Genomic DNA, 20629 nt, shown 5'->3' on the forward strand with positions numbered 1-20629 from the left:
TCTCTTCTAACAAGGGCTAAAAGGAATAAAGGAATCAATCAGCATTTCACGGGAGAGCTTAAGGAAACCATGAGAGATTATTTGTTTATTTATTCATTCATTTTATTTCAAAGGCATTCAAATCGTCTGCGTTCACAGTCAAAAATAGTCCCTGGGATAAAAGCCAGTGTGGGTGGGATAGCACGAGGCTGTGGCAGTCTGGCGTCCCCTTCCCACTTAAAGTGCAGGGTGGAACAATGGAAGGATGCGTGCAATTAAACGGGAACCAGCACAGGCTCCATTAGCAAGCTCGTCACAGAGCACCACTTCAGACTCCCTCTCCTTCCCCCTAACGTGCACACTCCCCTCTCCACTCCCCAGGTTGCCTGAGATGCTAGGAAACCAGACTGATGACGTGAGATCTTTTACGAGACGTGTAGCCCTCTCCAGGACGCGGGCCACAGAGAATCCCCACTGACCAAGGCTCATGAGTTATAAGCAGCCAAGCCCTGTGCTTTTCATCCACTCCCTGAACAACAGACCTGGGCAACAGAGCAGCTGAAAGAAGAGAAAGCAGGCACCCAGGGGAGAGGCAAAACCACTGAGCAAGTGGGACGTGGCCAGGATTGGGGAGATTCCTCCCTCATTCCCAGCCGTACTCTCAGTCCCCTACTTCCTGGACCTGTGGGGCAAACCTGTGCATTAAGCAGCATTGAAATAGCAGAGATCCTTTTTGCTCTGAAGGAGGCACTCGACTCTCCCCGCCCACAGGAACAGGAGGCTAGGGTGAGGCTAGGGTGGGGCTAGGTCTGGGCAGGAGGGGTCTCCACCAGGTGAGGGAGACCCATTACTAGGGGGACAGAAGAGGAAACCCACCACCCACTCTTCTGTGAAGCAGCTGGTGAAATGGAAGGCATGCCAGTTCCTTCACACACACACACACAGATACATACACATACACACACACACACACACACACACACACACACACACACACAATCACAATCACAATCACCTGGCAAGATTAAGGAGCCAATTCAGGGCAGGTGATTGCCCCAAGGTGCCTGGAACCTGGGACTTAAGGAAGAATGTGGGTTGAAGGCAACAACATTGAAGTGAGTTTCGTAATGGGCGCTGTTAAGACAGGGAGACTCTAATAGGCAGGCTGGGGTGGGCACACCACTAATGTTACACTGCATAATACACTGTTTCAGAGAGGACATATGCAATATTGAATGGTACCAGGGAGAAGGCGGTTTATTTGGACATAGACGGGAGTTTTTGTTTTCTATTTCAGTTTTAAAATGACACGTTTTGCATTGATGCAGAGCAACAAATCTGTGACCTGTAGCTTATAATTTCTGTAACAGATTTTAGAACGGTTGGCAATTCTAGCATATTTCTTTTGGGAGAGAGATCCATGTCCACCCATCTCACAGTTTTCCCTTCCTCCTCTGCATGCAGTGATCTTTCGAAAGGAAATGCAAACCCCATCTTTCTCCAGCGGACACTGTTTAAGGGCACCCAGACCCACAGAACACAGTCCACATCTCCGAAGATGTCACACTTCAGCTTCTTCTCTCGCCAAGCCCTGCTTCAAACTCTGTGTTCCTACAATGCGACCTGACTGTAACTCCAAAAGTCGTTCTAATTTTCTCGCCTCTTTGCCTTTGCTCTTAATAGTCCTTCTTTCTGAAGTTTCTTTCCTCTCTCCTTTGCCGCACTCCCACTCATTTTAAGACTCCATTAAGGTCTCATCTCTTCCTGAAAGCCCTCCAGGGCCTTCATGCTCTTAGGCTGAGTAAGGGGCTCTCTTCTGCATACGTGCACACGGTGCCTTGTCACCCCTGAGATGTTGCTCTGCAACCATCTTTTCATGTGTCCGTCACCATTCAAAAGAATGTGCTCTCTTGGTAGGCGGAGGATGGTTCTTTGTCATCTCTGTATCCCCACTGCCAAACATAATTTCTGACACAGGAATGTCACTCCATAAATATTGATTGACTGCTCGACAAGGAGATTTAGTCATGCTCTTTAGTTCGAACAGGCTGCTAGGGGAGCTAATCCCAATTTTCCAACTTAAAGATAGAAATGGTGGTGAAAATTATTCTTCATTTAAAACAGGATATGGGTTTAACCTCTGGGTTTGAATACATTTGATGCTTGAGATGGATCTGGGTTTGATAGGATAAAGAACCTCCTCAGAGCACAGAAACTTCTGAAACATGACACTCTACCAAGTTAACAAGAAAACCTTCACTCTCTGGTAGGGTGAAGGTGAAACCTTGTAGGGGAAGCAAAGGCAGGTGTGGGTAGAGACTAACCTTTATTGAGAACTTTCTAAAGGCAGGTGCTCTTAGCGTTGCCTCGTTTATCCTCACAACAGCCCTCTGAGGTTAGTCATTTGGTTCCACTTTACCAAGCCATCAACCAACATTTTAAGAAGTTTTGCAACCTCCCCAAGGTCACCTCTTCATAAGTGGGAAGGAGGGGGTTGGTCTGATTCTCGGAGTGTTGCTCAGAGCCGCTTTCCAGCCCATGTTGGCTCATGCCTATGAAATTCTAAAGTTTTCTTTTATCTGCAAAATCTACTGAGTGACTCCAAAAACTAAATATAGAACAAACTGTCAGAGGAAAGCTGCGTCCTAAAATCTCATCTATCCCTCATCCATGCAGATTTGGCAGGAGCAACTTCAAAAAGCCACCAAAGAGAAGTTGGGTGAATATCTGAAATGCTTTCCCAGGTTGGGTCTTCTCGCATGACAGCTGGTGGTGACCACTGCAGTTAATGGCTCAGCTGTGGGCTGAGTCCTGCACATGGCCCTTTTGAACTAGAGTTTGAAATTTCTGTCCAGAAGCAAGTGCTTGCCAGAAAGCACTGGACAGAAAAAGCCTGTGCTCTCATCGTGGCTTGGCATGAAATAGAATGTGGGAAAACTGATAAATGGCTCTTAGCCTGGCATCTCCACCCTTTCCTAGAGCAAGCCATGCCAGAATGAGGTATTATTCCAAAGGATGCAGGTACGCATTCAGGAGGAAGGTCTCTGAGAGAAAAAATTTGGTCTGTACTCGCCCCTGCCACGAGAGGGCCTAGTGGAATGGAGTGATCCTAGCTACCACAGAAAGAACATCTTCAGTATCAGGCTGAGTTGGGTGAGGAGACTCATTCTGGAGATTCAGGGTTCCCCTTGGACCCTTTGAGTCTAGCTTGGACCCTTCCCAGGTTCTTTGGGATTACAGATTACCAAGGTTAGGTTAGGTATCAAGGCTTTTTCCTAATCTGGCTAGGAAATACCTGACATGATCATCTACAGTTATTTATTGAAGGCCAACTATGTTTAAAATGGTATGTTAGATATTAAATATTTAAAACCATATAGGGTATTTCCCCGCCCTTCAGGAAGACAACCATTTCATTGGAGAAGCAAGTAGGCAAATTAAAAATCAACATGAAATAAATAATTGACAAATAAATATTAAAGCTAGTATATATACAAATTTGGAAGGAGGAAGTCATTGTGGATTGATGCAATGGATTGGAGAAGCTTCAGGCCAGTGTTTCTCAATCCTGGGTACAGATTAGAATTACTGTGGTGTTTTAAAGAGCACTCATGCCCTGGTCCCACCTCCCAGAACTTTTGAATTAATTGGTTCATTCTGGGTAAGATCATTGGTAATTTTTTTTTTTTTTTTTTTTTTTTGCCACAGCAGACGGCATGTGGGATCCTAGTTCCCCGACCAGGGATTGAACTCGTGGCCCCTGCCTTGGAAGCCCAGAGTCTTATCCACTCACTGGGGATTCTCATGGAGGGCCATGGTTGCAGAACAATTCTTAGATGAGACTGTAAATTCCTTGACGTCAGGGGCTATCTTGGTCACATTTGTTTGGTCATATCGACATCATCTTGAACAGTACCTTGCAATAGTAGGTGCTCAACAGATGTTGAGTTTAGCTGAAACTGGGCCTAGACCATGGCAGTGGGTAGTGTTTATAGTAGGAGAATAATATGCATAGAGGAGGGAGTCTGAGCAGATGTGCAGAGTGGGAAATATGCAAGTTGTCAGGGGCAGTGGATCAGTTAGAAGGTAGATTTGACTATGAATAGGAGGTTCTATAGGAGAAGTGCAGCTTATTAAGAGGGAATTGTACATTGACATTCAATTGTGGAAAGATTTGAATGTCAGAATTTAAATTTTATTCCACAGTCCAGGGAAATATGCAGTGGCTTGGAATTTATCAAGACTCTAAATCATAAGTGAACAGAGTAGCAAGTAAATAGTCATTTAGCTCCTTTAAGAAACTGCAGTCACTGACCAGGTCATAGAATTTTCCAGACTGGCCACTGGCAGTTGGTTTACTCAGATCACAGAAGGTTCTCATTAAAATTCTTAGTACCTGAAATAAGGAGGTCATGACCTGGTGTTTTCGTCTGAGAGACTAGTTACTCTTATGTTAAGGATCAAAATGATTACACATTTATTGATGAACCCACTGGCTTCTGAGACAGTTGACTGCATGGGTCAAACCACATATGTGGTTCCCTCTGTAGTGACTGGGTATCACACCTAGCTGGTACTTAACAAACTTGAAAAGAACAAAAGAGGCTTGTGGGGATGGAAACACATTTTTTGAGCTGGTTCTACTCTAAAAGCAATTTCATTAAGGGCTTGGTTTTTCAAAGTGTTTGTTTCGGACCTTTAGGGGAGAGGGAACTTATCCATGCTAATAGAACTCCACCAGGCTCTCCATCTGCCTTATCTTTATCACCCTTCAGAAGTTCCAACAGACCAGCAGCAGCAAAAAGGGAGAAAAAGTTTGCCAAATAATACATCATTGTTGGAAAGTTTAAATGCCCGAGTCATAGTCTAAGGAATATAGCTAACACCTCTTGTAGCACAAATCCTCAAAAGCAGCCTGTGGCCAATGTCATCAACATGACCCAGCCCATCCCAGGAGAGACATCAGGAGAGAAAAGGGCAAGGGAAGGCTCTGTGAGGGAGTGGTTCTGTGAATCTGCGCTCTAGCTAGGAGCGTGCCTTAGGAGAGCTGGGCAGTGGCAGAGCCCAGTGCATCCAAGGCAGCGGGGAGGAGAAGGAGAAGCTGAGGCAGAGAAGCCAGCTCGAGGAGGCAAATGCAGGAGCAACAGGAACACCAAGGCCAGGACTGGCTGACAGAGAGGGTCTGGGGAAGGGGTGTGGAAAGACAGCAGTGAATAGGCGAGACTCCTCACAGCGTACCAGTGCAGTGAACAAAAGGAAGCAAGTTTTCCATTCGCTCACCATTCCTCCAGTATGGCTATGCAGTCGCTTAATGCCTCCTTTGACATCAAACACTCGGGCAGGACTATTTACTTCTTCTCCCAGAGGGCTTGCTCATGAAGGGAGAGGTATCCGTGTCCATACCTCCTGCACAAGCACAATCTCTGGCACTTAGTGGGTACTCAGTTGATGCACGGTAAGTGAAAAATAGACTGACAGACAGAAGAAACGGATGATAAGATCTTAGCTTGGAAATAAACTTGTGTTCCAGCTAAGGTCTGGTGTGAATTAAACTTTATGAAAATCTCATAGTTCATGGCTGGCACCCAAATTCTTCCTCTGCTTGCTGACTTTTCTAATAGGTACCATTCCCAGGTGTGTAGGTAGAAATTTGGGAGGGACTAGAAACATCCAATTTGTTCAGGAGGGTGGTAGATTAAAGAAAATGATAATGAGGTACAGCTGAGAAAGGAGGGAGGCAGGGATGGGAGGGATTAATTTTGAACAACTTAAGTCTTTATGAGGAAGGTGCAAATTAGATGCAAAATGAAGAGGCAAAAACTAACATTAGTTGCTTGTTCTGTGCCAGTTTCTGTGCCAGGGGCTTTCCCTGCATTATCTCATATACTCCTCACAACAATACAGCAAGGCATGTAATGAAGCTCTGTTTAACAAATGTGGAAACTGGGGGCTCCAAGAGGTTAAGTAAATGACTGGGGGTCACAGAGCAGGCAAGGAAGGAAGCCAGGGCCCCAACAGAATCTGTCCGGCCTCAACATCCTCCATGCTGTCACTGGATGAAGGAGGGCAAGCGCTGCTGTTACTAGGAGGGCAGAATGACTAAAAGTGCTCCCCATTTTATAAATTACCACTAGGAAAGAAAGGCCAGTGGGAAGTGGGACATGGGGCTTGCAGAGATATAGAAGCAAGTCCCTAGACAACAACTTACCTGAATATTTTATCAGAAGGTTGTTCTCCCAAAACCAGGTCAAAGCCTCGCTGAAATATTGTATAAGGCCAAGGCCTGAAAGGAGAAATAGCATGCAATTAAAGTCAACCAACAAACACTCCCTGAATGTCTACTCTGTGCCAGTTACCATACCAGGTTCTGGAGACCCAAAGACAAAGAGGACATAGTCCCTCAAGAATCCCACTAAAGTGAGCTTACAAGACCTGGAATGCTGGAACCCAACCAAGAACAGGATCAATGCAAAAATCACTGACCCACTAGGAAAGTGGAATTTAATAGACATGACAATTGGAACTCTGTACAGAGTAAAATTATAATAATGTCCATAAGATGTTATGGAAAAACTCAAATGAACTTTTCGGCCAACCCAATAGATTTAACAGACACTTAGCTTTGCTTCACTGAAGAAAGAGAAGCAGTATGATTTCTTGGAAAGATGAAGCCTCTGGAATCAGACAGTTCTGGGTTCCAACTCTGTTCTGTGGTTGAGCCAACTGTCTACCTTTGGGCAGATTATTTGCCTTGTTGAGTCTAATTTCATCACTTGTAAAAATAGATTTGCTAATAGCTGCTTCACAGACCACTGTGAAGATGAAGCAAACCTTTTAGGCCAAGGTCACAGTTCATGTGGGGTCCTCAACATGCCCCCTTTCCCTCAAAATGACATGAAGGTTCTGGGTCTTTGACAGGTTCCAGATGGTTTCAATCACTATAACGTCACTCATTCAATCAGAAACAACTGAAATGGTATTTTTGAATAAGACTTAAATAGGGGTCTCTCTAGTGAGCATCTGGACGTCACATGTACTTGAAAGTAACAAATCTATTCCTTTTCAATAGTATATATCTCTTCACTAACCCAGATGTCCAAACCCAAAATTATTTACTCCTTCAAGCAAGACGTATAAAGCCCAGCCTTGTGCAGGTACTAGATATTGTGCACATGGGGTGAACTGGGCCCTTGCTCTCATTTAACATACAGTCTCCAGTATAACCCAATCACACCAACCCAATAACCTAATTACTGAAGATTTTACTGTAGACATGCCTTTGGTTTTCAAGGACTACAAAAAAGGCAGGAGAATAAATCGACATAATTATTTGGGACTAAATCTAATACTAGGAATTGACCCAGTGGTGGCCAAGGAGGGTGGTGTCACCAATATAGAGTATTTGGGGAAATTTAGGGCAGTTGCCCTTGAATGACACAATGATTGCAGGACATTACTGGCGTTTAGAAGGCAGGTCTAGGAAGGCTAGAATAGGGCAGTGCCCAGAACAGCCCTGCACAACAAAAAAAGTCCCCCGTGTCCTGCAAACTTCTGAATGTCTTGCTGCACATTTATGTAGAAAAAACCTGCTTATAATTATCGGAGCCTAGATGCTAACTCCATTTACATACAAGCAACAAAGCAGCTTGTACTGTTTTAATATAAGATGAATTGTCTGGTGCATAACTACCATGTAAATTAAGAGAAGATTATACACTATTGTTTAGAAATGTTACCAAGATTTGTTCATAATTTTGGAAAATCACATCATTGTCTACAATGCTGCTCATGGTCTTTGAATCACCAATACAGCATGTCTGTTTCAGTCTGATTGCTCTTACATATATGGTGTATTGCATGTTACTTTACATATTATATTTTGGTGAATCTACATTAGATGCAAATGTCTGTCAACTTTATTATTTCTTCCACTGTAATATTGCAGAGAATTTATACATTAAAATAGTTATATCATTATAAATTATATCTTAGCATTTCTCTTTTAATTACTATTAAGACATATATATGTATTTATTTGTGTGTATTTAGATTTTATTATATATGAATTTCATTTAAGGATTATAAAAAAGGTTAAGTTTAGGGGCTTCCCTGGTGGCGCAGTGGTTGAGAGTCCGCCTGCCGATGCAGGGGACACGGGTTCGTGCCCCGGACCGGGAAGATCCCACATGCCGCGGAGCGGCTGGGCCTGTGAGCCATGGCTGCTGAGCCTGCGCGTCTGGAGCCTGTGCTCCACAACGGGAGAGGCCACAGCAGTGAGAGGCCTGCGTACCACAAAAAAAAAAAAAAAAAAAAGGTTAAGTTTATTTGTCATAAAATAGGGTGTTGGGTCTGAGAGCGTTGAGAACCACCAACTTAACCCAACCAGCTAACCAATTAACTACTTGAAGGAGTTGGTAGTTCCAAGGGGAGGCCATTGGGACTCCATAAGGGAGTGGCTGGGATGAATACATTCCTTTTTTATGCTCCCTATTTATAAACACTTTATTCCTGGAATTCAATTTAGAAATACCCTGAGGCAACTAGCATTGGCTCCAAAAAGTACCCAAACACTGTACATGAGTAACCCCTACATCAAATAAATAGCCCGTGTGTTTTTCATGTTTGTTCTGTTCTGGGGTTTGAATCTGATTTTGTTTTGCTGAACAGTGAGTGGTGGCTTGTGAGCAGCTAAAAAATATGTACTAATTCAAGAAAAAGACTAAAAATCAGGAGAAAAAAATGTCTTGTCTGATCCTAGACACCTAGAGAGGGCAATAAAAAAAGAAAAGGGAGCTGCAACTTAATCTCTCTTTTGGGCAAAATGACATTTTATTTACTATCAGTTTAATAATTTTAAATAACACACGTTTTGCCTTCAAGTCATCTCTAGTACTCAAAATGGGTGCAGTGTGTAATTAGAGTTAATTCTTGGCGTGGTTCCTTGGTTGTTTGAAAATATATCTGAGGAACCAAATTTTAGGATGAGCGTTGATTACAGTGTGAACAATTAACTGCGTAGAATAACATAAATAAACCTGTATTCAAGCCATAGGTAGTGAATCAATAAGCCCAGAAACATTGATTAAGCAAGCACACGTTGACATGTTGCTAGGTAGTCACGTCAAAGAGACTTCCTGCTCTCGAGAGGTCTGAGTGTTAAGAAAGGCAGCTCAGATGTGTGGTCTGGACTCTGCTCTCATCACTGACAGGCAGCAGGACCCAGTGGGTAGGACGTGGGTTCTGGAGCCAGCCTGACTATTCGAATTCCAGCTTAGCTAGCAATTGCTGTGGGACCTTGGGCAAGTCCCTTAATCATTCTGTGTCCCCATTTCCTCATCTGTGAAATGAGGCTGAGGGTAATAATTTTAATCTACCTGGCAAGGTTGTTCTAAGAAGGAACTAGTTACTATGGTTAAAGTGTTCAGACCAGTGCCTGACATTCAGTAAGTGCCACGTAAGCATTTGTTAAATAAGTTAAATGTACTAGTTGCCTGAATCCAATATAAATACTATAAAAAGGAGATTCCCAAATTTCTAATGAGGAAGAGGTGTCTTCCCCTAAGGTGCAAACACAATGCAGCACCGGGCTTTAACTCAGATCGCAAATGTACCTGTGGCAGCTGGAGAGGAGGTTAACGATGAGTGTGGGAAGACAACCCCCCCGCACCTCCCACCGGGGCCCACTTCATAGGGCAGGGCCGCTGCAGCACTGACATGAAATGCAGAGAGAGGGGAAGAGCACATTGTGAAATGGCAAGGGAAGGTGGAGAGTCTGCGAACCGCTTCAGCAAAGGAGGAAAAAAGAATTGACTTATTTCCTTCCCATGAGCCAGGGATGATGTGTCAGGGAGATGGGGATTCTTATTTGATGTATTTAGCAAATATTTATGGAGGGCCTATTGTGTGTGAACTGTGATACAACAGGAGTCGGGATAAAGAGATTCTTGCTGTCGAAGGAATCTACAGTCTTTCTGAAGAAACATACATATGCCAGACAAATAGCAGAGGGTGAGTAAAAGGGAGGAGGAATGGGATTGTCGGAGATAAGCTAAGTGGTCGTGGCAGTGGCGGATCACTCACCCTGGGCACCGGGAGGGCCGGGTGTTGGCGGCGCATGGCAGCGTAGCAGAGGGGAGCTTGATGTAGGTGAGTGGAGAGGCCACAGGGGGCCACCTAGGAAAAGGCAGGGGCCAAGTGATGAAGAGCTGGACCTGAAAGTGCTGAAAATACTCGGAGCTGAGACCAACTGAAAGAGGAAGAGGCCTCTGCATGAGGGCTTTCTGGGTGTGAGTCCAAGTAAAAAAATGGAATTGGCCTCACCAAAAAGAGGCCCATCATTGAGGATATAGACCTATATCCAGGCTCAGATGGAAGCTGCCTTGGGGATGCCCGGCAACAGGGTCTAGATGCCCTTATAATTGTCCCTCTCCTCTCTTGGCTCTATGTCTCACTCTACAGGACCATTTTTTCAAAATGGCTCATGCACATGGTGGAGACTTGGCCTCCCGCAGGCTCCAGCGGATGTCTCTATAGGCTCAGACCACGGAGAGACACCCCTCCTCATTAGGAGAAACTAATCCGTGGAAGAACTGCTTGATCTACCTTAGATCAGTTGAGGAACCTGGACCAGTCTCTGGGACCCGGGAAGTAGAGGCATCTAAGTAGCTGGAACTCCCACTTGGTTTTCAGGACTAGAGTGGGGAGGAGGGGGAATGTCAAACAAAACAATCATTTCCACCTCAGCTTCCATCTGCTTGTAGTGGCAAGAGCATGGCCTCCATCAGGAGTGGGTGGCATTACCCAGCAGACTGGGCCAATGTTAGTTTTGTGGAAAGACCACCCATCGAGGAGCCCAAGTATGATAGTGTCAGGCCAGATGCTGGGCAGGAGATTGAACACCGCAGTTGGAAGGAAACGTCAGTCTTTTGACTCCAACTTAGGTAATGTGGTCTTGAATATTCTCTATCTTGCTGGGGCAACCCAGTCACATGTTGGTTTAGGAAAATTAGCAGCATCAGAAGTCAGAATAGAGCTTGTTTGTTTGTTAATATCTTCAGTCTGACAAATCAACACCCTGAAGATTTTCCTCCTGTGTGGGCGGCAGATGGCCTAGATTCAGGGGCCTCACAGGCCAGCACTGGAACCATCTGGGATCCATTGCCTCGAGCAGGGACATAATCTGTGCCACAGAGGAGCCCCACTGTAATGGAAACACAGCAGCCAGCAGGACACACCTGCAAGTTGTGTATGCTCAGAGCTATTAGTAATCTCTTGTTTGCCTTTTCTTTTCTGTCCCTGTCTCACACAATACCCTCAGTTTATGCAGAGTCTTCCTTAAGCACTGGCAATTTCTAAGCTTTCAGTTTCTCTCCTCAATTCTCGCTCCTCTTTCTCAAGACACATCAGCTGTCACAGTGTTGTTTCCTTTAGTTGTTGGGTTAGGCCAGAAGTTGGTTGTGGTCTTGACTTGACTTGATTTGACTGGTGGCTTGGGCATTCCCTCCACTGTGTAACCTAGACCCAACTGAGTGAGTGGAATCCTGCATGGCCAGCCTGATGGAATGATCCCTTCACACCGGCTCTCCCACGGCAGAAAGGCACCACTTCTGCTCTGGACAAGAGTATTTTAAAATCTGCTTTTTGATTAAATGCTAGTCCCAGCTTTCCACCTAACAGTGGCACTTGGAAAGGGAATTCGGAAGTTTCTGGTCAGCACTGTCTGGTGATGGGCTTGCTTGTGGGGGACATAAGACTTATCACCTGGGGGTGAGTTGAGAAGGAAGAGACACAGATGACAGACAGACGACAGATAGATAGATAGATAGGTAGATAGATATAAAATAGGTGGGGGGATAGAGTGTGAGAGAGAATACATGTACGTATGTATGTATGTATGTGCAGACACAGTTCAGTGTAGGGAGAGAATGTTTCAGCTGGAGGCAATGATGAAAAAGGCATTTCATGATGGGCTTTCGAAAACTAGGAGCTTCTTCTGAACTCATATATTCTTCCACCCATCGCTAAAGAGATCATTTTACAAATGAAAATAATTTGTCCATAGTTAAATGAAAGCACATCCTTTTAAGCTTGCTTCTGGCCACATTAGGCTAAGCTTCTGGTGGAAGCATGGTTCCAAAGTTTCCCCCCAGCTAGTCACAATACTTTGGGGTCCGGGTACAGGATGCCATATCCATATGCAATGCGAGAGCTTTTGAGCAAATGTTCCTTTTCTTAACTAGGTAAATGCATTTGCAAGGAGAGGGCAATGAAACAAAGAGAGAATAGAGTTTCATTTTTAAAAAGCTTCTGAAAAAAGGTAGTTTGAGAGATATACAGGAGAAAAGGTAAAAGGAAAACTGGTAAAAATAACTTCTCCAGCTATGCAGTTGGCTGAAACATTCCACACCTCAATTTACCCTAATGATAAAATGAGGAGATTATTATGTGCTACTGTCTTCAGAATCAGCACGAGTTCTGGAGGAATAAGTACTGGAATGGCTGATCCCTAGGTAAACCTGTGGCTTTATCAGAAGTTAAATGATAAGAATAATGACGTCCAAAGTTTCTATAGGACACTTTAGGGCCCGAAGGCCTTGGCAGATGTTGTTTCTTTACCTGGATTTTTTCCCTCTCATTTACTTACTTAATTTATACTGTTCGTTAATTCTGGCCTAAAAATTACTTCCCCAAATAGACCTTCCCCTTGTTATAGACATTCCCTTGTTATATAAAGCACCCTGCACTTTCCTTTATAGAATCTATAACTAATATGCTATATATTTAGTTAATATGTTCCCTTCATCATATATAAAGGACTCCGTCATCATCTTTGCCATATCCTCACTGTCCAGCATAGAACCATCACATAGCAGGTACTCAGGAAAGAACTAGACCACACTGCAAATGAGGTTGAGGGCTGGACAGATCTGGATTTGAGTCCTGGGTGAGGCAGTCCATTGCCTGGTAAGTCCCTCAATTTCTTTCAGTGTCTTCACCTATAAAATGTGGTTAAAATAGTACCTAGAGTTAAGCAAGCAGGTATATACTTTACACAGAACAAACTGCCACACAGAACAAACTCAGCCAATATTAGTTATTGTCCATTATAATTAACATTCCCATTTGGTAAACAGAAATGCATTTCTAACTTTACATTTTAAAACTAAATCGTGATGACAGGCTGTATTTTACAAACTTGTGTTATCTTTAAGCGTGTAAATATGTAGAGAAAAATTAAATATTGGTGTGATTTTATTCATTATTTACTGTCTATTAACAGGTAAACAAATTCATTTAGAAGTTTTTATGCAGAAAAGTAACATATTTGTCAGTAACTAGCAAAGCAGCCAGGAATGTGACTCTGGAGCCAGACTCAGTAGGTTTAAAACCTGGCTCTGCCACTTACTAACCCCTTGTCCTTGGTTAAGGTCATTAATTCTGCCATCAGACTATCCTATCTATTTCCTCCTTTTGCTCCAGTCATGTCAACACCACCCTGCCCCCATCTACCCTCCACAATTCAGAGCGTGGCTCACTTCATAATTTTTGGTGACTTCAGTAGCCACTAAGATGATCCTTTCAATTCTCAAACCACTCATTTCCTTGACTTTTCTCCTCAAATGATCCCGTCCCCACCCTCACTCCCATGCTCATAGACTAGATTACCAATATCTGCAACCCTTTCTTGGCCACAGTTTCAAGAATCCCAATATCTCACTGTCACCTCCTACCCTCCCAGTTCATTCCTCCTAAAGCCACAGAATAGTTTCTATCCACCTGAGCCTTAAAATCCATTCATCCAACCACCGTTTTATCGACCCTCACCCACCTCACGCACCTGCTTCCCACTTTACTCAAATTAAATTCTGTGATCCATTATTGTAATCACCCTTTCATGTAACCTCAACTCTCTTGCCCTTCATTGCTTCATCATACTTGTCTGAAACACTCTGACGCTGGTTAAACTCGATGACCCCGTGGCTCCATTTCTGTGTTTGCACACATGAATGCTATTGGCAACCACACGGATTGGTCTCCCTTTAAATCCGACACCGCTGACCTCAAGTGGGCTCTGCATACTGCCTACCTATAAGACTACATTTTCCTTGTCTGTTGTCTCTCCCACTCTCAAGATCATTATCTCATAGCTTCTTCTTTCTCACACCTCCAACACCTCCTCCCCCATCCTTGCCCTCAGCTAATGATCTGCTTCCTACATAATTGAGAAAACAGAGGCAGTCAGATTAAAAGCTGTCCTCACAATAGCCATCCTCCTACCTACTCCTGTGCCCAGTACTTGGCCCTCCTTCCAGTAATTAGGCAAGAACAGTTTGTGCTCCTGTCTGGAATACGTCCATTCTAACTCACACTTTGACAACTACAGGCAATGGGATATAAGGAGAGGAGTCCTAGATGGAAGTTACAAGTTCAAATCCCCTTCTGCTATTATGACCTCAAACAAGTAAGACTGCCCAAGAGCCTCTGTTTCTCCATATGCAGAATGGGAATCATGAGCTACAGCATACTTCACACAAACTTTATACTGCTGAACAAAGTGTGTGTAAATAAATTTTAGATACTTCATATCTTTGATTTTTCATTTTTTTAATCAACTTTATTTTTGCAGTTTTGCTCGATGTTTTGTGTATGTGTGCTTGTGTGTGCTTAACATGTTATCTCATTTAAAGACAGAACAGTGAAAAACTAACACAGTCCCTGTCTCTCTGTGGCTCAGTTTTCTCACCTATAAAATGGGATAATAGTACCCCCCTCATCAACTACACAGGATTAAATGATCTAATATCTGCAAAAACTAATAACCTTGGATATAGTAAGTCCTGAATAAATTTGGTTGTCATTACACACGTATTATTTGGAATGCTGGTTCTAAATCTTGAAGAGGGTTTTGCTCAAAGAAATTTTAGAAGTATATAAAATGATCTTGAAAATGACAGTAATAAACAAATGTTGTAACTTTTCCCCCCAAGTTTGGAATTCAGGGATACAACCTTGGCCCCCCAAAGTGGCAATGAAGACAAATACACACGTTATGATGGTTAATTTTATGTGTCAACTTGACTGGGCCACAGGGTCAGTCTAGATATTTGGTCAAACATTATTCTGGGTAAGTCTATGAGGGCGTTTGAATGAGATTAAGATTTAAATTGGTAGACTGAGTAAAGCAGATTGCCCTCCCTAACGTGGGTGGGTCACATTCAATCAGTTGAAGACCTGAATAGAATAGGATGGCTCACCCTCCCCTGAGTAAGAGAGAATTCTTCCTGCCTGATGGTCTTCAAACTGAGACATCCACTTTTTCTGCCTTTGGACTCAAACTTAAACACTGACTTTTCTTGGGTCTTGAGCCTGCCGGCCTTCAAACTGGAGCTACATCATCAATTCTCCTGGGTCTCAGGCCTCTGGACTCACACCCAACTACACAACTGGGTCTCCTGGGTCTCCTGCTTGCTGACTGCAGATTTTGGGACTTGTCAGCTTCCATAATTGCATGAGTCAGTTCCTTAAAATACATCTTTCTTCATATTCTACATCCTGTTGGTTTTGTTTCTCTGTAGAATGCTAATACACTGACATACACACGTGTACATACAAATACAGAATCCACACTTAACCTTTTTGTCAACACGAAGCATGTCAGAGAATGAGAGCAGTGAGGAAACAAAGGCATGGACCCAATTTAGGAAGGACACATTGTTACCTTGATCCCTGTCATCTGTCTTATGGGCAGAAAGGATAAGTGCCTGCTTCAGTAGACTCAAGGGGCATCCTAGAGGGCAGAGTCCATCTGTCCTCAGATGGGAAAGCTGGCTCAGGAACTTGCAGTTTCCCTATATATTCTGGGATCAAGGATTATATAAAGCAGAAGGAAGAAATCTTGAGTGGGTCAGAAAAAGCTGGAAAGAGTAGCTGCCATTCACTGACCATTGACCATGTGCCAGGCAGTCACATGCTCAGTGCCACACACACACTGGCACACCCTTTCACTACCACCTGGAGAGCCACGCAACTGTAATTATCCTCAGGTTGCAAAGGTAAACAAAGGTTCAGCATGGTTAAGTCAGTTGTCTAAGGTCACTCAACCAGCAAGAGCACTGGTGAGTGTTATCATGGATCACAGAGCCCATACTTTGCCCTACACCTTGCCTCCCTACACCTTGTATTAAAGTCACCTGTTTATCTGTCTTCCTCTTTAAATGTCCTTGCACTGACATAGCTACTGAATCTACTTTATCCCTGCATCTCTCGTAAGTGCTATCTAGCAGAATGGTTCTCAAAGGTCGGGGTACATTAGATTCACACCACACGTGGGCACAATAGTTCTCAAACTTTAGTTGCTCTCATCCACCTATCTAGGATGCGGCCAAGCATCAGTATTTTTTAAGTTAGGCAGCTGATTCTAAAGCTTACAATATGTTGAGAATTGCCGACCTAACATATGTCCACTCACACCCTCAGGCAGTCTTTACGGATGAGTTCGGTCTTCTATACAATATGATTGCCATAAAAATGGAAATTACAATCTAGCCTAAGGATTCACTGGAACCCATTTTTTAAATTTCTGAATAATAATGAGGGACGAAGCATATTGAGTTCCCTTCTGTCCCCTTTATTGATGAATTAAGATATCCCAAATTTCATTATAATTATATAAGATGTGCATTTTTTTATTGTCAGTCATTTTGATTTTAGTGGATCATTTTCATTAATAAAACAGTATTATACAGAATTGAGATTTTCATGTTTATAAATGCATCCACAGGTACAGATGTACCCCCATACATACATACATATATACATACGAGTGTCTGTGTACATGCCACACACACGCACACACACACACACACACACACACTCATTCACAAACTCACACACATTGCCATAGCTACTGCAACATTTCCTTTGGGGGCTGGGGGAGGGGCGGGCAGATGGCTGGTAGGACTCACAATTACTCTCTGCCACCTCTCTTAACCCCGTGGCAGCTGCTGTGGGCACTAAAAGCAGTTCTGCAGAATAGCCACTGACAGCAGGGTCCCTTGCAGACACCTCTGTGCCTTTAGTAGTTCATGTAAATCACCCCAGAAAAGGCTCACTGTGGCTCAGATTTTGTGGGTGGGCTCTGGAGTCAGATCTCCCTTTGAGTCCAAGGTCTGGATTTGAGTTCCTTGCCAGCTGTGTGAAACTGACCAGATATTTAACCTTTCCAAGTCTCTCTGTCTTTTCCTGTGAAATAGTGATAATAATAACTGCCTGTTACTTACAGGACGACATAAGAATAAATGAATGAATAAATACAGTTCCAGGACAATGACTGACATACAGTTGTTACTTTCTAAATGTAAGTTTCCTTCCCCCATTTTTCTCTGGACTCTGCATCTAAAGGCTCAGTTGATTTTCGCCCAGGGCTAGTGCAGCCAGGGTCTCAAGTTCAATCCTCCTGAAAGCTTGTTAGTCTCACTCACTCCTGTCCATGGGCAAAGCCTGTACCAGGTATCCCTGGACACCCATCTTTGCTCACAAATGAACAGGACACGAGCTTAGTGACGGATCTGTGCAAATCCATCCCTGCACAAGAAAAACAGCTCAACACCTATTCACTGCTGAGTGTGCCCTCCCCGTAAAAGGAGGGTGCAAACCTGGGACTCCCTCCTCCCCCAAAGAGGCACCCCTTCAATTCCAGAGAGAAGGTAGGAGAGTGCACAGCACTAACACAAGAGGAGAGTGACAGATGAGAGGCAGAGGATGTGCAGGAGAAGAGACAGCTTCCTCCATTTCTATGATTTTATGTGAGGGGAAATTGACAACGTAAATAAACCAGGGAACCAGGAGAGAATCACAATATCCACCAAGGACTTGTATTTAGTATGAGTGCTTTTACCCTTTCCCCAAAGTCCTTTCCTATCTACTAAGTTGTTTCCAAGCAAGTTCACTATTAATTCAATCCCTCATTCATTTATTTATTTACTTGAAAAATATTATTGCGCTGCTAAACACTGTCAAGGGACACAGAAATGATTAATACACATTCTCTGCCATCAAGGACTTCATTAAGGTAGTGAGTCATTCCTCAAGCAGTTATTCTGCACCTCTGATGAGCCAGATGCAATGGAGAGTGCTGGGACACAGGGATGAAAGGCAGGTCCCTGTCTGGGATCACGGCCTAATGGCATAAGGATGATAAGTAAACAATTCGTGGCATTTGCTTTGTCAGTTTTTATGATAAAGCAAGTGAGAACCATTATTTATTGTACATTTACTAGTAGTCAATGAGTCAAGTGTTTCACATTTATTATTTTACTTAGTTCTCATAAAAACCCTGAGGCGTAGGCATTATAGTATTCCCATTTGACAGATGGGGAGAGTGAGGCTTAGGCAAGTTAAATAACACTTGGCAGAGTCCAAGCTCCAGCCTAGCGCTCTCAGACGCCAAAGCCCTTGCCACGACCTCAGTGAGTATCATCCTCCCTGGTGCTGCAGAGGACAAAGGAGAGTTGCTGAGCTGCACTGGCTGGAAGGGTTAATGAGATGAGAACACATCTGAACTCCAGGGCAGAGAAGAGGAGGTAGGATGGAAAAGGCTGAGTTTTAACTGTGAGCATCTGGCGAGATGTGGAGTAGGTAGCTAGACAAGCAGGGCTGGTATTTTAAAAAGAGGGAAGTACACAGGGAGAATGGGAGTGAAAACAGAGGCCGTGGGAGGAGGAGAGATAGTAATAATGGGACGACTGATCGATCATTTACTATCCCCGTTTACCTCTATTTCACAGATAAGATCACTGAAGCTCAGAGAGGTTACATTGCCCAAAATGACACAGAAGATAGATGAAGTACCATCACTCATTCATTCATCCATCATCCATTTATTCAGCACATAGGTACTCAGCAGCCGGGACGGGCCAAGTTCTGTGTTCTGGGGATACAGAGGTGAACAAAAGTGAAGATGGATCTGCGTTATGCGTTCATACTAATGAATATACAATCATTAGTGATGTGAGTGCTCCGAAGAAAGGAGTGTGGTTCTTGGGCGTTTATGGTCAAGGGCAGCCTGTCTGAGAAGGTGAGGGTTAAGCCCTGGGTGAGGCGATCTTTACATACAAACCTGATCCTGTCATTCTCCTCCTTTGAATTCCTGTCCTGCCCTCAAAGCTCCCCTGCATGACCTGATCCCTGCCTACCTCACCAACTTCATGCACAGCCTCTCTCCCTGCTTGCTGTGCCAGAGTCATGAGCCTGACAGTTCCTACAGGGGGCCAGGGCTTTTTTCTTCCCCAGGACCAACCAGAATATGCTAGCCCTGCAAAGCCTTACTCCTCATTCTGATCTGGCTGGTGCCTTCTCATCTCTTAGTTTCAACTGAAACACAGCTTCAGAGACCTCAGATTTTAAGTTACCCATCTCCTCCCCTCGCTTTAGTCACTCTTGGTTAACTCTCTTTTTTCCTTCCCTGGACTTTTCACAACATGTAAGTACTTTGTGATGTGTTTGTTTTCTTGTTTGTTCTAGTGCCTTCCTCATTAGAGTGTTTACCCCTTGAGGGCAGGAGCCCTGTGAGTCTTTTCCTCATGGTATCTGCAACTCTTAGCAGAACCCAACACACAGTAAACCCTCAAGAAAAAAAACTTTAAGGAATGATTTTGGTAATTATAAATAAGCAAGCGTGGGGGGTGGGCGGGGGGCATGTGTCTGTGTGTGGAAGAGAGGAATAGAAAGAGAGATTGCCAAGCTGAGTTTAAAGTTTCAAGGTAATAATTCTAACACTAGCATCAAGTCTTCATGAAGAAATTAACTGACAATAAAAGCAAAGATAAAATATGTTGGTATTTTCCTTATGAAATTTAGGCAGTGAAAGTAAATGAGAAAAATCATAGGGAGAGATAATAGAGTCAAGGGATCATTTCACATTTGAATAAGGGATAGAAGGTGTCTGGGTATAATAGTATATGCAAGAAATAGTCATCTGGGGAGCAAGGCTGTCTAGAAAGTAAGAAGAGCTGGAATGATGAATTAAGGTGGGGAATTTAGCCTTGGCACTGAGAAGAACACATCCATTTCAAAGACAGGAGTGAGAGAGGGTAAACATGAGGAGAGACTGAAAGTAAGATGGAAGGAAGGAAAGGGAGTCTGTGTCACACAGCTTAAGTTAGGGCTGAGGTTATGGGCTGAGGGCCAGGGGTCAGGACAGGACTGGGTACTTGAGGAGAGTGAAAAGGTTTCTGGCCCATGACAAGAGATGGGAAGGAAGACTGTGATGCTGCTGTGAGTCCCTGGTTGGAATTACAGAAAGAATACCCATGAGCAGGTTTCTATGGGATTCTCCCTAGCTCTAGGAAGACCCAGAGCAGCAGAGAAGCAAATGGAAAGCTCTTATAAAGGTTGGAAGGGGCCAGGGAGAAGTGGCAGAAAATAAAAAGGACAAGGATTTGGGGGTGACTAAGAATGTATTTTTATAAATGGCTTTGCATGGCATCCAGGCTGGCTGGAGCCAGGCAAGAGACAATGGATTTGATGGATTTTGAAAAATGAAGTCAAAGAGTGGGGCAAAGAGTGGGGAGGCTGCAGGGGGGCAAGGAGAAGCTGGGAGGCTGTGGCGAGCTTCAGAGCTCAAAAGCTTCATGCCTGGATGCTTTTCAAA

The 20629-nt window shown here is 43.8% G+C and overlaps 1 protein-coding gene across 2 annotated transcripts in view; it reads right to left on the bottom strand.

Annotated features, from left to right (window-relative positions):
* ASTN1 (astrotactin 1) overlaps positions 1-20629 on the bottom strand; it is a gene marked incomplete at both ends in the record, with an annotated part of 328640 nt that overhangs the window by 99491 nt on the left and 208520 nt on the right. For both annotated transcript variants that reach the window (XM_081224527.1, XM_081224526.1), the window contains one exon: positions 6188-6262. In XM_081224527.1, coding sequence (XP_081080653.1) covers positions 6188-6262 — 75 coding nt within the window. The remainder of the gene's footprint in view (positions 1-6187; positions 6263-20629) is intronic.

This window comes from Mesoplodon bidens, assembly GCF_964165515.1.
Source record: "Mesoplodon bidens genome assembly, chromosome: 2".
NCBI classification, from domain to species: domain Eukaryota; kingdom Metazoa; phylum Chordata; class Mammalia; order Artiodactyla; family Ziphiidae; genus Mesoplodon; species Mesoplodon bidens.